General features: G+C 40.2%; 1 protein-coding gene across 1 annotated transcript; it reads right to left on the reverse strand.

The window, feature by feature from the left end:
- Positions 1 to 84: 84 nt before the first annotated feature.
- Positions 85 to 24965, reverse strand: LOC139405677 (gasdermin-E-like). The gene is made up of 9 exons (XM_071148095.1): positions 24605 to 24965; positions 24067 to 24271; positions 22545 to 22719; positions 15248 to 15368; positions 13606 to 13731; positions 8488 to 8615; positions 4614 to 4785; positions 4433 to 4506; positions 85 to 824 (listed from the first exon to the last, which is right to left on the reverse strand). The coding sequence occupies exons 1-9, from the start codon at positions 24963 to 24965 to the stop codon at positions 597 to 599; spliced, it is 1590 nt and encodes a 529-aa protein (XP_071004196.1). The 3' UTR covers positions 85 to 596.
- Between the last annotated feature and the right edge of the window lie 166 nt (positions 24966 to 25131).

The following is a 25131-nucleotide window of genomic DNA, read 5'->3' on the forward strand; positions in this document are numbered from 1 at the left end:
CCCTCCCTCCCTCCTTCCTTCTGTAATGTCCCACTTTATGTTGTATTATCTAATGACTAGAAGAATGGAGGTCGGGACGTCTGATATCGTGTGTTGAACTTTACTGAAAACATTACAAGGATACATTCACTGTTGTTCACTAGTTCTTCAGCTCAACTAGTGCAAGAGTAAAATACTGAATGGTTCAAACAGGATTGACAAGTTTCATAATATATGCCATTTAGCAGACACTTTTATCCAAAGCAACTTACAGTCATGCGTGCATACCTGTTACATTGCCAAAGCAAGTGAAATAGATAATAAACCAAATTTAAATAAACAATAAAAAATGAACAGTAAACATTACACTCACAAAATATTATGTAAGAATATTCGAAGATAAATACACAATGCAGGGAATTAACAATCAATGGAAATAGTTGTTTTTCAGTTCAACGTCTGTTTAGAATCTGCGTGTGGGATTCTAGTCCGGGACTCTCTTTCTCTCTCTCAGCTTACACTAAAAAGGCCTTTCACAGTGATACTCATGACTAGAGAAAGGTATCCAGGCTGGTCCTTCATCTCTGTCCTCAGTGTGTCCTCCTCTCTCTCCCTTCTTACACTAAAGAGGCCAGGCCTTTAACAGTGATACTCATGACTAGAGGAAGGTATCCAGGCTGGTCCTTCATCTCTGTCCTCAGTGTGTCCTCTTCTCTCTTCAGTGTAACTTCAGAGTGACCAAAGAGACTCTCTGTCCTCTGATACAGCTCCTCCTCAGTCAGAACAGCCAGACCTGCATCTCTCAGAGAGAGGGTCTCCCCACTCCCTGCTGCCACATGCTGCACCTGGAGGACAAGCAGCACAGGAATGAATGTGGCATCTGCATCCCTAGAATTTGCAATAATGAAAAACACTTTAAATGACAAATAGTTAGACATTATACATGTTTTAATTGATATTAAACTGTTTATCAATGTGAAACATAATGGAAGTCCTTTATACTGCAAAACGTTATCTTAGTGGCATGATTTTGGGATATATTATTTTGAATGTTATAAAATAAACAAAAGTATTTGATATATTTTATAGATCAATGAAAACAAATAGAATACTTTGTTAACCCCTTGAACATCACTCATTACAAAGACAAATATATATATATATATCTACAACGTAAACAACATTTATGAATACACTGTATATAGATCAATAAAATAAAGTAAAGATCAATAAAGTAAAGAAGGCCACTAAAATATATATATATTTACAATTATTATGTGTCCCTAAGTTTTATGTAATTAGTGTTACCGCCTTAAAAAATCACTCATTACAAAGATATACAAGTACCTTGAACATTCCTTCCAGTGGCAAACTGTTATCAGGAGAGGGGTCAATATTAAAGAAGATTTTTAGCTAATCACACCCTTTTAGTATGTCATCAATGTTATGATTCCATAGATAATTTGGTGTGTTTAAATAAAACAATATCATTGGTGTAACTCAATTTAAATGAAGGGAAATTACACTCTGAGCAAAATGATTCATCAAATCTCCTTAGTGAATGATTAAGTCAATTATTTTTAAAGGTTAAATGACCTTAGATTTGAGATCGGTGGGCTCCATTTAAGAAACTCCTAAAATACTTACAAAAAGTCATTGATGTGACCTATACTTTGATGCAACACATCGTTCAGCTCCACCACTATCCAAGAGATGGCGCTGATCTGCATGTAATTCTGGCTTTCACTCATGTCACAACATTGTATCAGTAAGCAAACACATTTGATGTGTAATTGCTTGAGCTAATCAAGCATACAGTACGTGCTCGCTTCCCTGTTGTATTGTTATTTTGCCAAATGTTATTTGAGGAAAGGCAGCTCGCTAATGCAGCGGTTTCATTCTCACTCAGTAATCTGTTGTGGAGAGGCTAGCCAAGCTCGCTTGGGTGCTGCTATAGAGAGTCATTAGTAGTGCCAGCCCATAGTTGTTAATCGTCTTCTAGCTACCTAGCTGACAAGTCATCATGAATCATGTCAACAATCACCAAGAAAATTATTTTCAAACTTGTAGAGCTAAAATATCTTGGTGCTCATCAACCGCTGAACAGGCTTCCGTTAAAATAAAGCAAGTTATAAAATAATTAAGCCTGAGTGGTTTGGATGGAACTTCCAGTGGCTAACAGCTGCTGTTTGAGGAAGCTAGCTAGCTAGCTAGCTAAATATCCAACCAGGAAGCGGGAAATTTGAGGTTTGTAGTTTTTCCAACTCATTGCCTATCGAATATACAGTGTCTATGGGGTCATATTGCACTTCCTAAGGCTTCCACTAGATGTAAACAGTCTTTAGAACCTTGTTTGAGGCTTCTACTGTGAAGTGGGGGCGAATGAGAGGGGATTGAGTCAGAGGTCTGGCAAAGTGCCATGAGCCGACCACGCGCGTTCACGTGAGAGTTAGCTTGCATTCCATTGCAATTCTACAGACAAAGGAATTCTCCGGTTGGAACATTATTGAAGATTTATGATAAAAACATCCTAAAGATTGATTCTATACTTCGTTTGACATGTTTCTACGAACTGTAATATAACTTTTCGTCTGAACGTTCTCTTGGACTTGCCTGCGCGACGTGAGATTGGATTGTGTACTAAACGTGCAAACAAAAAGGAGGTATTTGGACATAAGTGATGGACTTTATCGAACAAATCAAACATTTATTGTGGAATTGGGATTCCTGGGAGTGCATTCTGATGAAGATCATCAAAGGTAAGTTAATATTTATAATGCTATTTCTGACTTCTGTTGACTGCACAACACGGCGGATATCTGTTTGGCTGTTTTGTTGTCTGAGCGCTGTACTCAGATTATTGTAAAGCTTTTTTGAAATCTGACACAGCGGTTGCATTAAGGAGAAGTTTATCTAAAGTTCCATGTACGTTCCTCCCGGGTGGCACTGTGGTTAAGGGCGCTGTACTGCAGTGCCAGCTGTGCCACCAGAGACTCTGGGTTTGCGCCCAGGCTCTGTCGTAACCGGCCGCGACCGGGAGGTCCGTGGGGCGACGCACAATTGGCCTAGCGTCGCCCCGGTTAGGGAGGGCTTGGCCGGTAGGGAAATCCTTGTCTCATCGCGCACCAGCGACTCCTGTGGCGCGCTAACCAAGGTTGCCAGGTGCACGGTGTGTCCTCCGACACATTGGTGCGGCTGGCTTCCGGTTTGGATGGCTCTGTGTTAAGAAGCAGTGCGGCTTGGTTGGGTTGTGTATCGGAGGACACATGACTTTCAACCTTTGTATCTCCCGAGCCCGTACGGGAGTTGTAGCGATGAGACAAGATAGTAGCTACTAAAAACAATTGGATACCATGAAATTGGGGAGAAAAAGGGATAAAAATATAAAAAAATAAAAAGTTCCATGTACAACACTTGTATTTTCATCAATATTTATGATGAATATTTCTGTAAATTGATGTGGTTCTCTGCAAAATCACCGGATGTTTTGGAATTACTGAACATAACACGCCAATGTAAACTCAGATTTTTGGATATAAATGAGAACTTTATCGAACTAAACATACATTTATTGTGTAACATTAAGTCCTATGAGTGTCATCTGATGAAGATCATCAAAGGTTAGTGATTCATTTTATCTCTATTTCTGCCTTTTGTGACTCCTCTCTTTGTCTGGGAAAATGTCTGTGTTTCTCTGTGACTAGGTGCTTACTTAACATAATCATTAGGTGTGCCTTTGCCGTAAAGCCTTTTTGAAATCAGATACTGTGGCTGGATTAACGATAAATGTATCTTTAAAATGGTGTAAAATACTTGTATGCTTGAGGAATTTTAATTATGAGATTTCTGTTGTTTTGAATTTGGCGCCCTGCACTTTCACTGGCTGTTGCTGAGGTGGGACGCTACCGTCCCGAATATCCCAAAGAGGTTTTAACAGACAGGCAGAGGCAACTGCACTCAGAATGGTGTTCTGCTGTGTCCCATCACTCTAACAGTGATTAGCAATATTGCAGACCGGTGCTGATATTGATTCTGAAGTAAAATAGACTTTACTCTATAAAGTATGCCGGACTACCGTGGTCTTCCTTGCAATAGGAGCCAAAGATATGGGCAGTAGCCTATACACTGGTCATGACCCTTATGTTATAACGTTTGTGTGTGTCGGATAAGTATTTATGACGCACTGTCCATTCAATGTGTAGTGTAGTGTAGTAATGTGTTTTTGTTAAAAATCGCCACTGGTTACCAATGGTCAATGGTGTTACTACAGCTACTGGTGGTACAATGTTATCTTAATGGTAGAAATATTAGTTTATTTAACATGGGAAGATACATTTACATAAACCCAAATACATATACATAAACCCAAACACATTTACATTAACAAAAACCTAGAAAAATGAACTCCAGGTCATACAGGACTGGAGGCTCAATCAAGCAGGTGTGAACTCACCAGGATCTGCAGGGCCTGTAAGACTGGAGGACTGCAACAGGATCCCAACACAGAGAGACCTTCATCTGTCATTCCTGAATAAATAAATATACACACATAAAACCACAGTAGTGAACCTAGTTTCCCAGGAACTGATCAAATAATAACTGGAGAATCCTGTGAAAACTGCTCTCTATCTCACCGTCCATGGCACTGACAATGAGGTGGACGGCACTGAGAAGTGAGGATCTGATCACGTCCTCATCCTTCCCAACACATTGGTCTACAAGATCCAGAATGGCCTGGACTGTTTCCCTCTCAGACTCTTCCAGATCACCCAGGTCAGGAGTCTCACCTTCACACATCTGATCCAGCTGTGACAAAAGAGTGAGTGAGTGAGTGAGTGAGTGAGTGAGTGAGTGAGTGGTAAAAAGAGACAAGGCAAGAAGGGCCTTTGCTCTTGGGGGCGGCAGGTAGACTAGTGGTTAGAGCGTTGGGTCAGTAACCGAAAGGTTGCTACATCGAATCCCCGAGTAGACAAGGTCACAATCTGTTGTTCTGCTCCTGAACAAGGCAGTTAACCCACTATTCCTAGGATGTCATTGTAAATAAGAATTTGTTCTTAACTGACTTGCCTGGTTAAATAAAAATGCCATCAAAATTTGACATACCAATTAGGATTTTGCTACAAATACTTGGATCAGATATAGAACCTGTTACCACTGGTTATGGTTGTGAGGTCTGGGGTCCGCTCACAAAATGGGCCAAACACCAAATTGACACTCTGCAGAATTCTGCATCCTCCGTGTACAACATAAAATACCTAATAACACATGCAGAGCAGATTTAGGCAGATACCCACTAATTATCAAAATCCAGAAAAGAGCCATTAAATTCTACAACCACCTAAAAGGAAGCGATCCCCAAACCTTCCATAACAAATCCATCACCTACAGAGAGATGAACCTGGAGAAGAGTCCCCTCAGCAAGCTGGTCCTGGGGCTCTGTTCACAAACACAAACAGACCCCACAGAGCCCCAGGACAGCAACAGCAACATAATTAGACCCAAACAAATCATGAGAAAACAAAAAGATAATTACTTGACACATTGGAAATAATTTACAAAAACTGAGCAAACTAGAATGCTATTTGGCCCTAAACAGAGAGAACACACTGGCAGAATACCTGACCACTGTGACTGACCCAAAATTAAAGAAAGCTTTGACTATGTAGAGACTCAGTGAGCATAGCCTTGCTATTGAGAAAGGCCGCCATAGGCCGACCTGGATTCCAAGAGAAGACAGGGTATGTGCACACTGCCCACAAAATGAGGTGGAAACTGAGATGCACTTCCTAACCTCCTGACAAATGTAAAACCATATTAGAGACACATATTTCCCTCAGATTACACAAACCCACAAAGAATTTTAAAACAAATACTATTTTGATAAACTCCCTTAACTATTGGGTGAAATACCACAGTGTGACATCACAGAAGCAAGATTTGTGACCTGTTGCCACGAGAAAAGGGCAACCAGTGAAGAACAAACACCATTGTAAATACAACCCATATTTATGTTGATTTATTTTCCCTTTTGTACTTTAACTATTTGCACATCGTTGCAACATATTTAAAATGTCTTTATTATTTTGGAACTTTTGTGAGTGTAATGCTTACTGTTAATTTCTTATTGTTTATTTCACTTTTGTTTATTATCTATTTCACTTGCTTTGGTAATGTAAACATACAGTACCAGTCAGAAGTTTGGACATAGCTTCTCATTCAAGGGGTTTTCTTCATTTTTATTATTTTCTTTTTTTTTATTGTAGAATAAGTGAAGACATCGTAACGATGAAATTACACATATGGAATCATGTAGTAACCAAAAAAGTGTTAAACGAATCAAAATATATTTTACATTCTTCAAAATAGCCCCCCTTTGCCTTGATGACAGCTTTGCACACTCTTGGCATTCCCTCAACCAGCTTTACATGGAATGCTTTTCCAACAGTCTTGAAGTAGTTCCCACATATGCTGAGCACTTGCTGGCTGCTTTTCCTTCACTCTGCGGTCCAATTCAGCCCAAACCATCTTAATTGGGTTGAGGTCAATTGTGATTGTGGAGGCCAGGTCATCTGATACAGCACTCCATCACTCTCCTTCTTGGTCAAATAGCCCTTACACAGCCTGGAGGTGTGTTTGGGGGCATTGTCCTGTTGAAAAACAAATGATAGTCTCACTAAGAACAAACCAGGTGTGATGGAGTATCGCTGCAGAATGCTGTGGCAGCCATGCTGGTTAAATGTGCCTTGAATACTAAATAAATCACAGACATTGTCACCAGCAAAGCACCCCCCACCATCACACCTCCTCCTCAGTGTTTTCCGGTGGGAACCACACATGCAGAGATAATCCGTTCACCTACTCTGCATCTCACAAACACTCGTCGTTTGGAACCAAACATCGCAAATTTGGACTCATCAGACCAAAGTTGTGACGTGATAAGGTTGGATCCAGGTGCAGAGAAGAGGCCAGATGAGGAATCAGTGGTTAAATATAAATACTTTACTGAGAAACGGTATCCAAAGGATCACAGTAACAACAAACACTAAGTCTCAAAAACTCACTCAGGAAACAAACGCACACGGTAAACAATTCAAGCTTCAGGAAACCAGGAAACACACCTGTTTTAACAGGGAAATCATAATGAATAATAGGACACAGCTGAGTGTTGTTAATGTCTCTAGGTGACAGGTGGAACCATGACAAAAGGACCGATTTCCACCGGTCTAATGTCCATCGCTTGTGTTTCTTATCCCAAGCAAGTCTCTTCTTATTGGTGTCCTTTAGTAGTGGTTTCTTTGCAGCAATTTGACCATGAAAGCCTGATTAATACAGTCTCCTCTGAACAGTTGATGTTGAGATATTTCTGTTACTTGAACTCCATAAGCATTTATTTGGGCTGCAATTTCTGAGGCTGGTAACTCTAATGAACTTATCCTCTGCAGCAAAGGTAACTCTGGGTCTTTCTTTCCTGTGGCGGTCCTCATGAGAGCCAGTTTTGTCATAGAACTTGAAGGTTTTTGCAACATTTTCCACATCAGTAGTAGAGTAGAGAAGCAGGTACGGGGAGTCAAACATTTAATCGGAACAGACATAGAACAAGACAGGAAGAGCATCAGCACAATGCCGAAGTAGGGAAAAGAGGGGGGGGGGGGGGGCAGACAGATATAGGGGAGGTAATGAAAGAGGTGATTGAGTCCAGGTGAGTCCAATAATCGCTGATGCGAGTGACGGGGGAAGGCAGGTGTGCGTAATGATGGCTGGCAGGAGTGCATAATGCTGGGGAGCCTGGAGCGGGAGCAGGTGTGCGTAATGATGGCTGGCAGGAGTGCATAATGCTGGGGAGCCTGGAGCGGGAGCAGGTGTGCGTAATGATGGCTGGCAGGAGTGCATAATGCTGGGGAGCCTGGAGCGGGAGCAGGAGTGCATAATGCTGGGGAGCCTGGAGCGGGAGCAGGTGTGCGTAATGATGGCTGGCAGGAGTGCATAATGCTGGGGAGCCTGGAGCGGGAGCAGGTGTGCGTAATGATGGCTGGCAGGAGTGCATAATGCCGGGGAGCCTGGAGCGGGAGCAGGCGTGACACAAATGCATTAAGAAGGAAAGAAATTCCACAAATTAACTTTTAACAAGGCACACCTGTTAATTGAAATACATTCCAGGTGACTACTTCATGAAGCTGGTTGAGAGAATGCCAAGAGTGTTTAAAGCTGTCATCAATGCAAAGGGTGGCTACTTTGAAGAATCTCAGATATGTGTTATTTTATAGTTTTGATGTCTTCACTATTATTCTACAATGTAGAAAATAGTCAAAATTAAGATAAACCCTTGAATGAGTAGGTGTCTCCAAACTTCTGACAGGTACTGTATGTTTCCCATGCCAATAAAGCCCCTTGAATTGACATTGAATTGAATTGAGAGAGAGAAAAAGAGAGAGACATTAGTTGTGTGTGTGTGTGTCTACATTGTGTGTGTGTGTGTGTTTGGGCCCTGTTTCTGTACGCCTCACTCACCACACTCTCCAGCACACTGACTGCCTCTCTGTCCTCCATGGTTGTCTTGAGGAGCTGGAGCAGAGAGGAACGTGTGTCTGCTGGCAGGACTGACAGCAGCTGGAAATGACCACTCAGTTTCTCCAGTTCTGTCAACACACAACCAATACAGAAACCATTTTATCAAAGTGTCTTATTTTCATGTAACAAATCAAAACATTTTTATATATTTCAAAAGTGTGGTAACTTTGTAATTACTAATCAAAGAGAAATATTGAACATTCCATAGACATTACATTTTGACCAGACGTTCCATTCAGTAAACTACATTACATGTTGACCAGACGTTCTATTCAGTAGACTACATTACATGTTGACCAGACGTTCCATTCAGTAGACTACATGTTGACCAGACATTCCATTCAGTAGACTACATGTTGACCAGACGTTCCATTCAGTAGACTACATTACATGTTGACCAGACGTTCCATTCAGTAGACTACATGTTTACCAGACGTTCCATTCAGTAGACTACATGTTGACCAGACGTTCCATTCAGTAGACTACATGTTGAACAGACGTTCCATTCAGTAGACTACATGTTGAACAGACGTTCCATTCAGTAGACTACATGTTGACCAGACGTTCCATTCAGTAGACTACGTTTACCAGACGTTCCATTCAGTAGACTACATTACATGTTGACCAGACGTTCCATTCAGTAGACTACATTACATGTTGACCAGACGTTCCATTCAGTAGACTACATTACATGTTGACCAGACGTTCCATTCAGTAGACTACATGTTGACCAGATGTTCCATTCAGTAGACTACATGTTGACCAGATGTTCCATTCAGTAGACTACATGTTGACCAGATGTTCCATTCAGTAGACTACATGTTGACCAGACATTCCATTCAGTAGACTACATTACATGTTGACCAAACCTTCCGTTCAGTAGACTACATTACATGTTGACCAGACGTTCCATTCAGTAGACTACATGTTGACCAGACGTTCCATTCAGTAGACTACATTACATGTTGACCAGATGTTCCATTTAGTAGACTACATTACATGTTGACCAGACGTTCCATTCAGTAGACTACATTACATGTTGACCAGACGTTCCATTCAGTAGACTACATGTTGACCAGATATTCTATTCAGTAGACTACATTACATGTTGACCAGACGTTCCATTCAGTAGACTACATTACATGTTGACCAGACGTTCCATTCAGTAGACTACATGTTAACCAGATGTTCCATTCAGTAGACTACATTACATGTTTACCAGACATTCCATTCAGTAGACTACATTACATGTTGACCAGATGTTCCATTCAGTAGACTACATTACATGTTGAGCAGACGTTCCATTCAGTAGACTACATGTTGACCAAACATTCCATTCAGTAGACTACATTACATGTTGACCAGACGTTCTATTCAGTAGACTACATTACATGTTGACCAGACATTCCATTCAGTAGACTACATTACATGTTAACCAGACGTTCTATTCAGTAGACTACATTACATGTTGACCAAACATTCCATTCAGTAGACTACATTACATGTTGACCGGACGTTCCATTCAGTAGACTACATTACATGTTGACCAGACATTCCATTCAGTAGACTACATTACATGTTGACCAGACGTTCTATTCAGTAGACTACATTACATGTTGAACAGACGTTCCATTCAGTAGACTACATTACATGTTGACCAGACATTCCATTCAGTAGACTACATTACATGTTGACCAGACGTTCTATTCAGTAGACTACATTACATGTTGACCAGACGTTCCATTCAGTAGACTACATTACATGTTGACCAGACGTTCCATTCAGTAGACTACATTACATGTTGACCAGACGTTCCATTCAATAGACTACATTACATGTTGACCAGACGTTCCATTCAGTAGACTACATTACATGTTGAACAGACGTTCCATTCAGTAGACTACATGTTGACCAGACGTTCTATTCAGTAGACTACATTACATGTTGACCAGACGTTCTATTCAGTAGACTACATTACATGTTGACCAGACGTTCTATTCAGTAGACTACATTACATGTTGACCAGACATTCCATTCAGTAGACTACATTACATGTTGACCAGACGTTCCATTCAGTAGACTACATGTTGAACAGACGTTCAATTCAGTAGACTACATGTTGACCAGACGTTCCATTCAGTAGACTACATTACATGTTGACCAGACATTCCATTCAGTAGACTACATTACATGTTGACCAGACGTTCCATTCAGTAGACTACATTACATGTTGACCAGACATTCCATTCAGTAGACTACATTACATGTTGACCAGACGTTCCATTCAGTAGACTACATTACATGTTGACCAAACATTCCATTCAGTAGACTACATTACATGTTGACCAGACGTTCCATTCAGTAGACTACATTACATGTTGACCAGACGTTCCATTCAGTAGACTACATTACATGTTGACCAGACGTTCCATTCAGTAGACTACATGTTGACCAGATATTCTATTCAGTAGACTACATTACATGTTGACCAGACGTTCCATTCAGTAGACTACATTACATGTTGACCAGACGTTCCATTCAGTAGACTACATGTTGACCAGACATTCCATTCAGTAGACTACATTACATGTTGACCAGATGTTCCATTCAGTAGACTACATTACATGTTGACCAGACGTTCCATTCAGTAGACTACATGTTGACCAAACATTCCATTCAGTAGACTACATTACATGTTGAACAGACGTTCTATTCAGTAGACTACATTACATGTTGACCAGACATTCCATTCAGTAGACTACATTACATGTTGACCAGACGTTCTATTCAGTAGACTACATTACATGTTGACCAAACATTCCATTCAGTAGACTACATTACATGTTGACCGGACGTTCCATTCAGTAGACTACATTACATGTTGACAAGACATTCCATTCAGTAGACTACATTACATGTTGACCAGACGTTCTATTCAGTAGACTACATTACATGTTGAACAGACGTTCCATTCAGTAGACTACATTACATGTTGACCAGACATTCCATTCAGTAGACTACATTACATGTTGACCAGACGTTCCATTCAGTAGACTACATTACATGTTGACCAGACGTTCCATTCAGTAGACTACATTACATGTTGACCAGACGTTCCATTCAGTAGACTACATTACATGTTGACCAGACGTTCCATTCAGTAGACTACATTACATGTTGACCAGACGTTCCATTCAGTAGACTACATTACATGTTGAACAGACGTTCCATTCAGTAGACTACATGTTGACCAGACGTTCTATTCAGTAGACTACATTACATGTTGACCAGACATTCCATTCAGTAGACTACATGTTGACCAGACATTCTATTCAGTAGACTACATTACATGTTGACCAGACGTTCTATTCAGTAGACTACATTACATGTTGACCAGACATTCCATTCAGTAGACTACATTACATGTTGACCAGACATTCCATTCAGTAGACTACATTACATGTTGGCCAGACGTTCTATTCAGTAGACTACATTACATGTTGACCAGACGTTCTATTCAGTAGACTACATTGCATGTTGACCAGACGTTCCATTCAGTAGACTACATGTTGACCAGACGTTCCATTCAGTAGACTACATTACATGTTGACCAGACGTTCTATTCAGTAGACTACATTACATGTTGACCAGACGTTCTATTCAGTAGACTACATTACATGTTGACCAGACGTTCTATTCAGTAGACTACATTACATGTTGACCAGACGTTCCATTCAGTAGACTACATTACATGTTGACCAGACGTTCTATTCAGTAGACTACATTACATGTTGACCAAACATTCCATTCAGTAGACTACATTACATGTTGACCGGACGTTCCATTCAGTAGACTACATTACATGTTGACCAGACATTCCATTCAGTAGACTACATTACATGTTGACCAGACGTTCTATTCAGTAGACTACATTACATGTTGAACAGACGTTCCATTCAGTAGACTACATTACATGTTGACCAGACATTCCATTCAGTAGACTACATTACATGTTGACCAGACATTCCATTCAGTAGACTACATTACATGTTGACCAGACGTTCCATTCAGTAGACTACATTACATGTTAACCAGACGTTCCATTCAGTAGACTACATTACATGTTGACCAGACGTTCCATTCAGTAGACTACATTACATGTTGACCAGACGTTCCATTCAGTAGACTACATTACATGTTGAACAGACGTTCCATTCAGTAGACTACATGTTGACCAGACGTTCTATTCAGTAGACTACATTACATGTTGACCAGACATTCCATTCAGTAGACTACATGTTGACCAGACGTTCTATTCAGTAGACTACATTACATGTTGACCAGACGTTCTATTCAGTAGACTACATTACATGTTGACCAGACATTCCATTCAGTAGACTACATTACATGTTGACCAGACATTCCATTCAGTAGACTACATTACATGTTGGCCAGACGTTCTATTCAGTAGACTACATTACATGTTGACCAGACGTTCTATTCAGTAGACTACATTGCATGTTGACCAGACGTTCCATTCAGTAGACTACATGTTGACCAGACGTTCCATTCAGTAGACTACATTACATGTTGACCAGACGTTCTATTCAGTAGACTACATTACATGTTGACCAGACGTTCTATTCAGTAGACTACATTACATGTTGACCAGACGTTCTATTCAGTAGACTACATTACATGTTGACCAGACGTTCCATTCAGTAGACTACATTACATGTTGACCAGACGTTCCATTCAGTAGACTACATTACATGTTGACCAGACATTCCATTCAGTAGACTACATTACATGTTGACCAGACATTCCATTCAGTAGACTACATTACATGTTGACCAGATGTTCCATTCAGTAGACTACATTACATGTTGACCAGACGTTCCATTCAGTAGACTACATGTTGACCAGACGTTCCATTCAGTAGACTACATGTTGACCAGACGTTCCATTCAGTAGACTACATGTTGACCAGATGTTCCATTCAGTAGACTACATGTTGACCACTAAACAGGAGACATTACCCTCCACTGGCATTATTACCTTTGTTCAGATTTAGGGGACTGTTGGTATCAAAGTCGCCTCCCAGGTCCATAAATCCATCTACTTCCAACCCCTCCTTTGACTTATCTATTTCAAAGCCCCCATTGTTGCAGATGAGGCACAGCTCTGTGGACAAGAGCAGACAACAGTCATAACCAGTCACACACAGACAGATACAGTGGCTATACTCAATACAGTGGCTATACTCAATACAGTGGATATACTCAATACAGTGGCTATACTAAATACAGTGGCTATACTAAATACAGTGGCTATACTAAATACAGTGGCTATACTAAATACTGTGGATATACTAAATACAGTGGCTATACTAAATACAGTGGATATACTAAATACAGTGGCTATACTTAATACAGTGGCTATACTAAATACAGTGGCTATACTCAATACAGTGGCTGTACTAAATACAGTGGCTATACTAAATACAGTGGATATACTAAATACAGTGGCTATACTCAATACAGTGGCTGTACTAAATACAGTGGCTATACTAAATACAGTGGCTATACTAAATACAGTGGCTATACTAAATACAGTGGCTATACTAAATACAGTGGATATACTAAATACAGGGGCTATACTAAATACAGTGGCTGTAGAAAAGGCCTATGGAGTTGGTGGAAAACTCCTTTAATTCATTGCCATTTACTCAGCTGGACCAGGGGCGCTCTAATTAGGTCAGGTGGAAATGTCCGACAGATCTCAACTCCATAAAAGGAGGAAATTGCCATCGCCTGATCTCGCTGCTTTCTCTTCCTTAACTCCAACTGATCCAGAAGTTCTGTGCGTCCATGAATCCACGTAAGTCCACCGACTATGTTACCTTTCAACTGAATTATCTGTGGCGATCGGGAGAGTGGGCCATTCAGTTATTGTTTATAGGTTTTACCGCGGAGCGCGGCTTGGAGCGCACGCTTCAAACATATTGTGTAATGTGAATTGTCAATGATCACGGCCCTACGGATCCTCATAGGCCAATTATGCAATCGATATGGTTCATATGTATTGGAATGAATTATATGTACACATGAAGACAATTGAAAGAGTGAAATGAGAAACGTCATTGTTTGCTAACTGATTGACTTTGATGGGGATTATAGATTGTATAACCATTCACTGTTTGTATTCTTTCATGATTTATGATAAATAGTTACGAGCCTAAATGACTCGCGGATGATTACTATTGACTTAATGAACTGAACTGTTGACCTCCCTAACTTGTGTTAATAATGAATGATATGATTTGATCTTTGATTATGAATCTGATTGGATACATGTTATTTGTTTCCTTTGTGATGCAGCACAGACTACTCAGTAAATATACCACTTTATGGTTAAAGGAATTCCTGCCTCAGTCTCATCCATTCCTCTGTCACCTGACACGTGACCACCTGTTCACCTTCACTGTCAGTCATCCTACCTGTCCAGCTACTCACACAGATTCCACTAATCTTTCAGTGGCTATACTAAATACAGTGGATATACTAAATACAGTGGATATACTAAATACATTGGGATATACTAAATACACTGAGGAACATAGACGCTGGCTGTGTACTTTACCATGGTACTTAACCATGCAGCTATACCTGGGACATTGACAAACCATACACTTCCTCACCAAACTGTCCATTGCATTTGACGTAGAGTTCAATCAGACTGTAGGCCATGACAGTATTTGCAGGAATACCCAGTGACACATCACTATCTGTCTGAGTACTGCCGCTCTGCTTCATAGAGGCCTGTGGAGAAAATGTCAAATCTGTCAGAGACGTTTGGTACACAGATGACCCAGATTATAACCCAGACAGTCATCTATTCAAAGGACCTTGCTCCCAGACAGACTAAATAACTTCTTTGCTCGCTTTGAGGACAATACAGTGCCACTGACACGGCCCGCTACCAAAACCTGCGGTCTCTCCTTCACTGCAGCCGACGTGAGTAAAACATTTAAACGTGTTAACCCTTGCAAGGCTGCAGGCCCAGACGGCATCCCCAGCAGCGTCCTCAGAGCATACGCAGACCAGCTGGCTGGTGTGTTTACGGACATATTCAATCAAACCTTATCCCAGTCTGCCGTTCCCACATACTTCAAGAGGGCCACCATTGTTCCTGTTCCCAAGAAAGCTAAGGTAACTGAGCTAAACGACTACCGCCCTTTAGCACTCACTTCCGTCATCATGAAGTGCTTTGAGAGACGAGTCAAGGACGATATCACCTCCATCCTACCTGACACCCTAGACCCACTCCAATTTGCTTACCACCAAAATAGGTCCACAGACGATGCAATCGCAACCACACTGCACACTGCCCTAACCCATCTGGACAAGAGGAATACCTATGTGAGAATGCTGTTCATCGACTACAGCTCAGCATTTAACGCCATAGTACCCTCCAAACTCGTCATCAAGCTCGAGACCCTGCGTCTCGACCCCGCCCTGTGCAACTGGGTACTGGACTTCTCCACTCTGCTTCAACACTGGGGCACCACAAGGGTGCGTTCTGAGCCCTCTCCTGTACTCCCTGTCCACCCACGACTGCGTGGCCATGCACACCTCCAACTCAATCATCAAGTTTGCGGACGACACTACAGTGGTAGGCTTGATTACAATGACGAGATGGCCTACAGGGAGGAGGTGAGGGCCCTCGGAGTGTGGTGTCAGGAAAATAACCTCACACTCAAAGTAAACAAAACAAAGGAGATGATGTCGTGGAGGATCGTTACAAAATATAACACTTACAAGAACTTGTGAATTCAATATAGGCTTTTAATACAAACATATCAGAAGCCTAGATGGTCCGCGGAACACACCCTTTTCCAGAGCACTCGCTCTGATTTATACACATACAACATATGAGTCCATCCCACATGCAAATTAAGTTATTTCCCTCAGTCCATCTGCCACCATTATATCCCAATCTGTGCATCCTGCTTGTTCACGCCCAATAACACCAATATCTGCTTTGAGTCAAGTTATAATGGTGACAGGACCTCTTCATGTCCCAAAAATAATACATGCCCATCTATCCTATGGGCCCCCTTATGTTCAGCTTGGTGTGGTCTTTGGTATGTCTGTCCATATTAGGACTAGTAGACTATGTGTCTCTTCTCTTCATGTCCTAAAAATATATGTCCTATGTCTATAGTCCATCAGTTGGTCATTTGGCTGACCCCCTCCTTTGTATGTCCCTCTGACCTTGGTATGTCCAGCTGTCCTATGCTCTCATGGCCTTACTCTGGTTTCCTGTCCTATACAATAGACAATGCATTTTACCAGAATGGCAAATGCACTCTAAGTGTATCTTTCTCTTGTGGTACAGTATTAAGTTTCTCCCTATATGTACATCTTTCTCCCACAAAACCTTCCTCTGGTGCTTATTTAGCACCAAAAAGACACTAAAAGGACATATAAGGTGGAGGCCAATACCAACAGTTGACAAAAACATTAACAAAAATAAAGCTTACAAATCACTTGGACCAAACATCTCCAGATCCTATTTGAAACATAAAACACTTACAAAACCCAATCAGACCAAACATCTCCAAACAATAACATAGATAGGAGTAAAAGATCTAGTCTGTAAAGAATAAAACACTTATAATCAATCATTATATTGTGAAGAAGCAATGAGCATGTAGTATGCCCACACATCCAGAAACAATCAGCTATTCCTTAATCCTGATTCTTTAACATTTCAAGACATAATGTTACTTGAGTTATATTACCACATTTTACCTTTGTGTTTTAAAATCATTACTTTATCAAATTGACTAACTCCTGCAGTTTCTATTACCCAAATAGTTTATTAAATTAACTATAGTGTTTCCCACATCATCCCATTATCTCCAATTAACTATAGTGTTTCCCACATCATCCCATCATCTCCAATTAACTATAGTGTTTCCCACATCATCCCATTATCTCCAATTAACTATAGTGTTTCCCACATCATCCCATTATCTCCAATTAACTATAGTGTTTCCCACATCATCCCATTATCTCCAATTAACTATAGTGTTTCCCACATCATGCCATTATCTCCAATTAACTATAGTGTTTCCCACATCATCCCATTATCTCCATAGCTGTAGAAACATTCATTTATTCCCCCTTTCTTTTCTTTTTACAATAGTAAACTCATCATTATGAGGATCATTCCATTCAGTTCTTATGTTGCACATTCATGTTCTCACAACATATTGTTATTTAATTCACTTCTGCCTTTAGTGTTACCTAGTGCCAAACTGCATTCTATGTTACACAAAGGAATGTAGTATTTTCTCTGAATACATTGAACATTTTACATTTCACACATTCTTCAAATGATGCAAGTTCAGGTACTATCAAAAGATCAGACAAAGGTGATTTTCTACACAAAAGACAATTGTCCATCCTATGTTGATTTTTTTTCTGTATACTTAGCCCATTCGTACCACTCGTTCTTCACTACTTCTTCTCGTGTGGCGTCCTTTAGTGGTTCTGATTCTGAGATATATGTGGCTTTTACAATGTTTTTGTCTTGAGGTATATCATTAGAGTTTGTCAAAGTTCCAAATGTCAGTAAAGAACCCTCCTGGTTCTGATGCTTTAGATTTCTTTGTGGGTACATTGGACTGCTTGGTAAGGACTGCTTGGTAAGGACTGCTTGGTAAGGGCAGTTGATGTTATCTTAGTGGTAGCTACTGTGGTCTTCACAGCAGCTTCCACAGCAGCTTCCACAGGAAATCAAATCAAATCAAATGTGTATGTGTGACAAATAAAATTTGATTTGATTTGTTGTCGTTCTAGCTACCACAGGCTCTTCCTGTTTAGGTATTGGCGTAGGACCAATTCTAATGACTGAGGTGCTACTCCCTTCGGTCAATCTTGTTCTCGTTATTTCAACTATTAATTCTTCACCTTCAACTGGTTCAATCTGATTCATGGTGAGCACCCACTCGTCTACTTCTTTGGTTAACGTCAGGTCACATCCTTTTGGGTCCCAAATGACTTCTCCCTTCGTGTGATGATGTGTCCATCCACAGAATGCAATCTCAGGTAGAGGCTTGATCCTTTTGATTGAGATTGTCTTCTGTTCTCCTGTTTCAGTTCTGTGTTGAGGTGGAACAGAGATTCTAACCTTGTCAGTCTTTTTAGATTGTTTGGCTGGTTCCTCTCTTCTCTTCCTGTTTCCACCCTACATCTTGATTGTGCGTGAGTCTGTTGTTGCTATACTAGCGTTCACTGTTACTTCTGTTATGTCAATGTCATTGTTCTTCTGTGGTTCTAACTTCAAGTGTCTGTTAAGGAGACCATTCAAGAGCTGAAAAGTCAATTGTGGGGAAATCCCCATTTTCTTCAGCTTGCTGGACTTTTCCTCCTCTTTGTGGGGTCTCTCCTTCTGTTCCTTGTGAGGCCTCTCCTCCTCTTTCTTCCCCTGAGGCTCCCTCAGGCCGGACTGGGCTTCCATCTGGAAGGGTGTAATTTTAGGGAAGAGATGTTCCCATTCTGTAGGTGATACTTTGGGGTCCCACTGTGGAGGGCTTCTGTCAAAGAGTTCTACCACAACAGGTATGTCATCAAGAGTATCAGGCATGTTACTCCCTCCCATCCCTGGACTCTTTGGCCCCACAGGAGTGAATTTTGGTTGTTCACAGGTCCTCTCTCCAGTGTTGTCTCTCCTTCGCCTTCTTCTGGGTGCATTAGGCGATGCACCTGTCGTATTTTGGCTTTCACTTGGTCTGCTGTTCTCTTGGCTCCTCCCTGGCGTCTCGATTGCTTTCGCTGTTCCTGCTCCTTCCGAGCTCCTGCCTGATGGATCAGCATCCTCTGTGTCCTCATCTCTATATGGTTGTGTCCTTCTTTCTGTTGGGACTCAGGTGCAGTGATTTAGATGGTACCATGGTACCACGTCTTGCTTCCTTTCACTTGAACGGCCGTGTTTGTTGCTGCGGCCTCCTCGTAGGGTCCTTCTCTCCTCGGTTGATCCCACTTCCTCCGGAACACTTAAACATAGACTAGATCTCCTGGTATCACTGGGAGAGGTCCTTCTGGTCCCCTTGGATCATCAGACATCAGACTTCTCGTCCTGGTTCAGGTTTCTGCCTTCTTTCTGTGAGGCATTCAGACTTAGAGACTTATGGCCTCTGTTCTATGATTACACCATACATTCTCTTACTTCCATCACTCATCACACAACAAACTAACATTCCAGCTGAAGCTGGCGAACTCTTCTCCATCTGGTTTCCTAAACATAAGACTTGGAAAACAAAGGACAAAACATAACAGTATTGACCATGTTATATGTTATGCATTAATATATTCATGAATACTGAACTCTGAGACCATGACAATTCCCACTCTCTCTTCACCTGACTCTATGCCTCCAGGATACTTTTCTGCTGGACTCCACAAAAATGAAAGCCCTGAAAAGCTTCCTCGTGCTTCCACCCAGTCTTTCCCTTTCGGCCGCAGGTTCGGAGAAGTGTTCCCAAATCATGTCATTTTTTTACTTAGTTCCCCATCTGCTCTATTTCAACTGATAAGCATGTGCATAACCTTAATCAACATGATTTCTTCTTGAAGTAATTTAACACTGTATCTGCTTTCACATCAAGCCTTCAACATGTTGTTTAGAGTACAACTACCCTAACATCTATCCTTTTTCACATGATGCATTAACAAATGAAACAAGTAACCCCCAAACTCAACCCAGTATGTCTACAGTGGAATCTAGTCTTTTTCTCTCTCTCTCTCTGGTTCCACGTCCTCTGTCATGGTGTTTTCAAGCTCACCCATTTTACCCACCTTACTTCTTGTGAGACTTATGCACCCACCAAAGAGAGACATGACGATCTTTACCACTGCAGGTGCTGTAAGAAGTATACCCCCAGCCTGGTGTATCTTGATGTACACTCAGTCTCCAGAATTCAGCCCATGCCCTTCCAGGCCTCTTATGTGCTGTTTTTTCCCGAGGACATACACACTAACACATGGGTTATTTCCTGACAACAGACTTTCTTCTTATAGCAAGATCACTAAATCTTAATTTTTAATTAACAGCCCTATGTAAACATTCTGTCTCAAATACCTGGCCTCCTGCCACAAAAAATATTCATAATGATAGCCAAATGATGGTCCCTACAGGCTCTCCAGAGGGTAGTGAAGTCTGCACAACGCATCACCGGGGGCAAACTACCTGCCCTCCAGGACACCTACACCACACGATGTCACAGGAAGGCCATAAAGATCATCAAGGACAACAAACACCTGAGCCACTGTCTGTTCATCCCGCTATCATCCAGAAGGCGAGGTCAGTACAGGTGCATCAAAGCTGGGACCGAGAGACTGAAAAACAGCTTCTATCTCAAGGCCATCAGACTGTTAAACAGCCACCACTAACACTGAGTGGCTGCTGCCAACACACTGACTAACTCCAGCTCACTTTAATAATGGAAATTGATATAAAAAATGTATCACTAGCTACTTTAAACAATGCCACTTAATATAATGTTTACATACCCTACATTATTCATTTCATATGTATATGTATATACTGTACTCTATATCATCTACTGCATCTTTATGTAATACATGTATCACTGGCCACTTTAAACTATGCCACTTTTATGTTTACATACCCTACATTTCTCATCTCATATGTATATATATATACTGTACTCGATACCTATGCCGTTCTGTACCATCACTCATTCATATATCTTTATGTACATATTCTTTATCCCTTTACACTTGTGTGTATAAGGTAGTAGTTGTGGAATTGTTAGGTTAGATTACTCGTTGGTTACAACTGCATTGTCGGAACTAGAAGCACAAGCATTTCGCTACACTCACATTAACATCTGCTAACCATGTGTATGTGACAAATAAAATTGGATTTGATTTGATTCTACACCATTGCATTTTCAGGAAGTGGTTCTAATGTCAAGAACAGGAAATGATGTGGTAACTAGAGCTGGGTCATTCCACCAATTCAGTTTGAGAAGTGTAACTTGAAGAAAAAAAAAATTGCATCACAAGAGGTATCCTTCTTTTATGACTATAGTAAGTGCCTGTTAATTCCCAAATAAAGTAAGGTTGAACATAACTAGGGATGTCCTTGTGACAGGGGGAATGTAAGCTTGTTGTTTGAAGGGATTGGCAGTTGAATGCAAGCTTCACAAAAAACATGAACAATTGTTCAAACATTTCTAGCATGTCTATCTATGGTGCGTTGCGGTCCACCTGCTCAGTGTTCCACCACAAAACACAAGATAATTGGCAAAAATAATAAAACCAGCTGACCTGCTTTTACACTATAATTTGAATATTAGATGTTCAATATTTCTTCTGAAAAAAAACCCATTTAAAAATGAATAGTTTTGAGAGTTCAGTTCACATAAAAGGGTTGACCTTAAAATGAGGGACGGACGTTAATGAATGCTGCATGGATGGACAATATGCTGAATGGTGGCACTTTAACAAGTCTTTATTCATATCAAAAATCAGATTGATTGAATTCTCCATGTGGTCTATATTAATGAAAGGGCACTTCATTTAATTTAACATGCTTTTAAAATTCAATATTGGTGCACAATTTATTCTAGAACAACCCAGGTACAGCATTCTGACTTGAGCAAAAGACAGTATTACCACTACTGAACAGACATCTGTGAGTATTACCACTACTGAACAGACATCTGTGAGTATTACCACTACTGAACAGACATCTGTGAGTATTACCACTACTGAACATCTGTGATCTGTCAATATGGTCCTGACATTGACTTTATTTATGAAGGCCTAGCTATCATGAAGTGAGATTATTGAGATTAAAAATCTATTTTACAACAGAGATTGTCTAAATCTGAGTTACCAGTAAAATATGAGGAAAATATAATTCACTTCAGTAGAACACTTGGTAATCTTTCTTCCTACCTTCCCGCTCAGGAACACACAGGCGCTCACGTTGGCTCCTACATTGCCATGCTTAAGGACATTGTTTGTGACCGGGCAAGGTAGTGACGTCATAATCCTCTCCGTCAAGACGCCTAACACTGCCCTGGGATTCGCACGGGTCTGCTTGATCACAGGATGGGACATGTCCAGAACTCTGCAGGAGGGACACATTTTAGGTCATATTTCATAGAAATCTGGAAACACTGGAAAGCTACTTTAAAAGTAAATAAATGGATGTACCAATCACAGATTGTCTCTTTAAACTAAACTAGTAGTGAAAACAGTGAGGAGGTAGTTTAAGTTTCAGGAAGTTGCTAAACCAGTACAGTTCCACTTCTTTCTTGTCTGAAATCACTTCAACCTGAAAATGTCCTTTTTACACAAAAGACCTGTCTGATGTCATTGCAACCAGTTTTGCTCGCTGGTCTTGGGTCTTGGACTCCTTGGGAAGGTGAACTGTATGATCTATTATGATGTATTGTGACTGTATTATGATGTATTATGATGTAGTATGACTATTATGACTATATAAGACCATATGACTGTATTATGATGTAGTATGACAATTAGGACTGTATTATGACTGTATTATGACTGTATTATGACTGTATTATGACTGTATTATGACTGTATTATGACTGTATTATGACTGTATTATGACTGTATTATGACTGTATTATGATGTATTATGACTGTATTATGACTGTATTATGACTGTATTATGATATATTATGACTGTATTATGATGTATTGTGACTGTATTATGATGTAGCATGACTATTATGACTGTATAATGACTGTATTATGACTATATAAGACCATATTATGACTGTATTATGATGTAGTATGACAATTAGGACTGTATTATGACTGTATATGAATGTATTATGACTATTATGCCTGTATTATGACTGTTATGACTGTATTATGACTATATTATGACTCTTATGACTGTATATGACTGTAGTGAGACTATTATGACTGTATTATGACTGTGTTATGATTATATTATGACTCTTATGACTGTATATGACTCTTATGACTGTATATGACTGTATTGAGACTATTATGACTATATATTACTATATTACGGTGTAGTATGACTATTATGACTGTATCTGACTGAATTATGACTGTATTATGACGTATTATGACTATTATAATGTATTATGATTGTATTATGACTGTATGATGACTGTATGATGACTGTATGATGACTGTATATGACTGAATTATGACTGTATTATGATGTATTGTGATGTATTGTGATGTATTATGACTGTATTATGACTGTATTATGACTATTATGACTATTATGATGTATAATGACTGTATAATGACTGTATAATGACTGTATAATGATGTATGATGATGTATGATGACGTATGATGACGTATTATGATGTATTATGATGTATTATGACTGTATTATGACTGTATTATGACTGTATGATGATGTATTATGACTGTATTGAACATATGTATAGTATAGGGTAACTCACCTGTTTTTTGAGTAGTTGTGTAAGTCCTTCACATCAACCTTCTCTTTGTTCAGGCTGCCAAGGGACAGCTTCTGTTTGGTGGACCATTTCCCTCCCACTGTCAGGTTGAAATCAGCCAACTTTGCCTCCACGTTTCCATCTGCTTTTATTTCTTTCTTGTCACCAAATGTCCCACTGTAGTCCACAAAGTCAGACTCCTTGACAGCTGAGGGAAAGTTCAACAGTTGAAAGGACTCTATGCTATTATACCACAGCACATATCTATAACAGACACATCCATCACATATCTATAACAGACACATCCATCACATATCTATAACAGACACATCCATCACATATCTATAACAGACACATCCATCACATATCTATAACAGACACATCCATCACATATCTATAACAGACACATCCATTACATTATCATTTTCCTATTCTCTTCAGAAAAACAAGAGTAGGATAAATATTTAAATCAATGGTCAGATATTTTAGAACAACAACAACCCATAGTTATTTGTCACTAGCGGGATGCTCTGGTGCTTACTTGGGCTTAAAGGTGTGTTTCCAGGCTCTCCAGGCTCCAGAACATCACCGAGGGTAAAGCCAGGGGACTGGTATTTGGCTTCCTGCCAGAAGCATCTGTGCCTGGTCTTGACAATGAGTGATCGGAGATTCAGTTTGTCTGTGTCATTCAGACTGGACACAGGGATCAGGTGTCCCTCATGATCTGTGTCCTTCACGAAGGCTTTTGTGGCTTTGGCAAACATCTGCGAGATGGTGATGGATCGTGTTTCTGGCTGCAGCAGATGACAAAGACACAAATGACAAAGTTGTCTAAGAAACAAAACTAGGATGAACACATGAACACTCAATACAACAGCTTCAGAAGAGCATTCTAAATACATTTCACAGTTGTCAAGACACTCAATAATGCAAACACAATCTCTTTGAAAGGTTCACTTTCCCTGGGAAAAGAGTGGATCAGAACAGAGTAGCAAATATTTTTTGACCAAAATGTTGGTTATATATCATTCAAGACTATACAAAGCATGCTGTATATTTTTCTTAATT

Source organism: Oncorhynchus clarkii, chromosome 3 (genome assembly GCF_045791955.1).
Source record: "Oncorhynchus clarkii lewisi isolate Uvic-CL-2024 chromosome 3, UVic_Ocla_1.0, whole genome shotgun sequence".
Classification (NCBI taxonomy): Eukaryota; Metazoa; Chordata; class Actinopteri; order Salmoniformes; family Salmonidae; genus Oncorhynchus; species Oncorhynchus clarkii.

What these genes read in the sequence shown, in the direction of transcription:
- LOC139405677 (XM_071148095.1), bottom strand. Translation starts at nt 24,965, where the DNA reads ATGTATTTAGAATGCTCTTCTGAAGCTGTTGTATTGAGTGTTCATGTG. An exon ending in CACAACTACTCAAAAAACAG is followed by an intron (nt 22,720 to 24,066) that starts GTGAGTTACCCT and finishes TCCCTCCTGCAG; the next exon opens with AGTTCTGGACATGTCCCATC. An exon ending in TCAGTGTGCTGGAGAGTGTG is followed by an intron (nt 4,786 to 8,487) that starts GTGAGTGAGGCG and finishes CTTTTGTCACAG; the next exon opens with CTGGATCAGATGTGTGAAGG.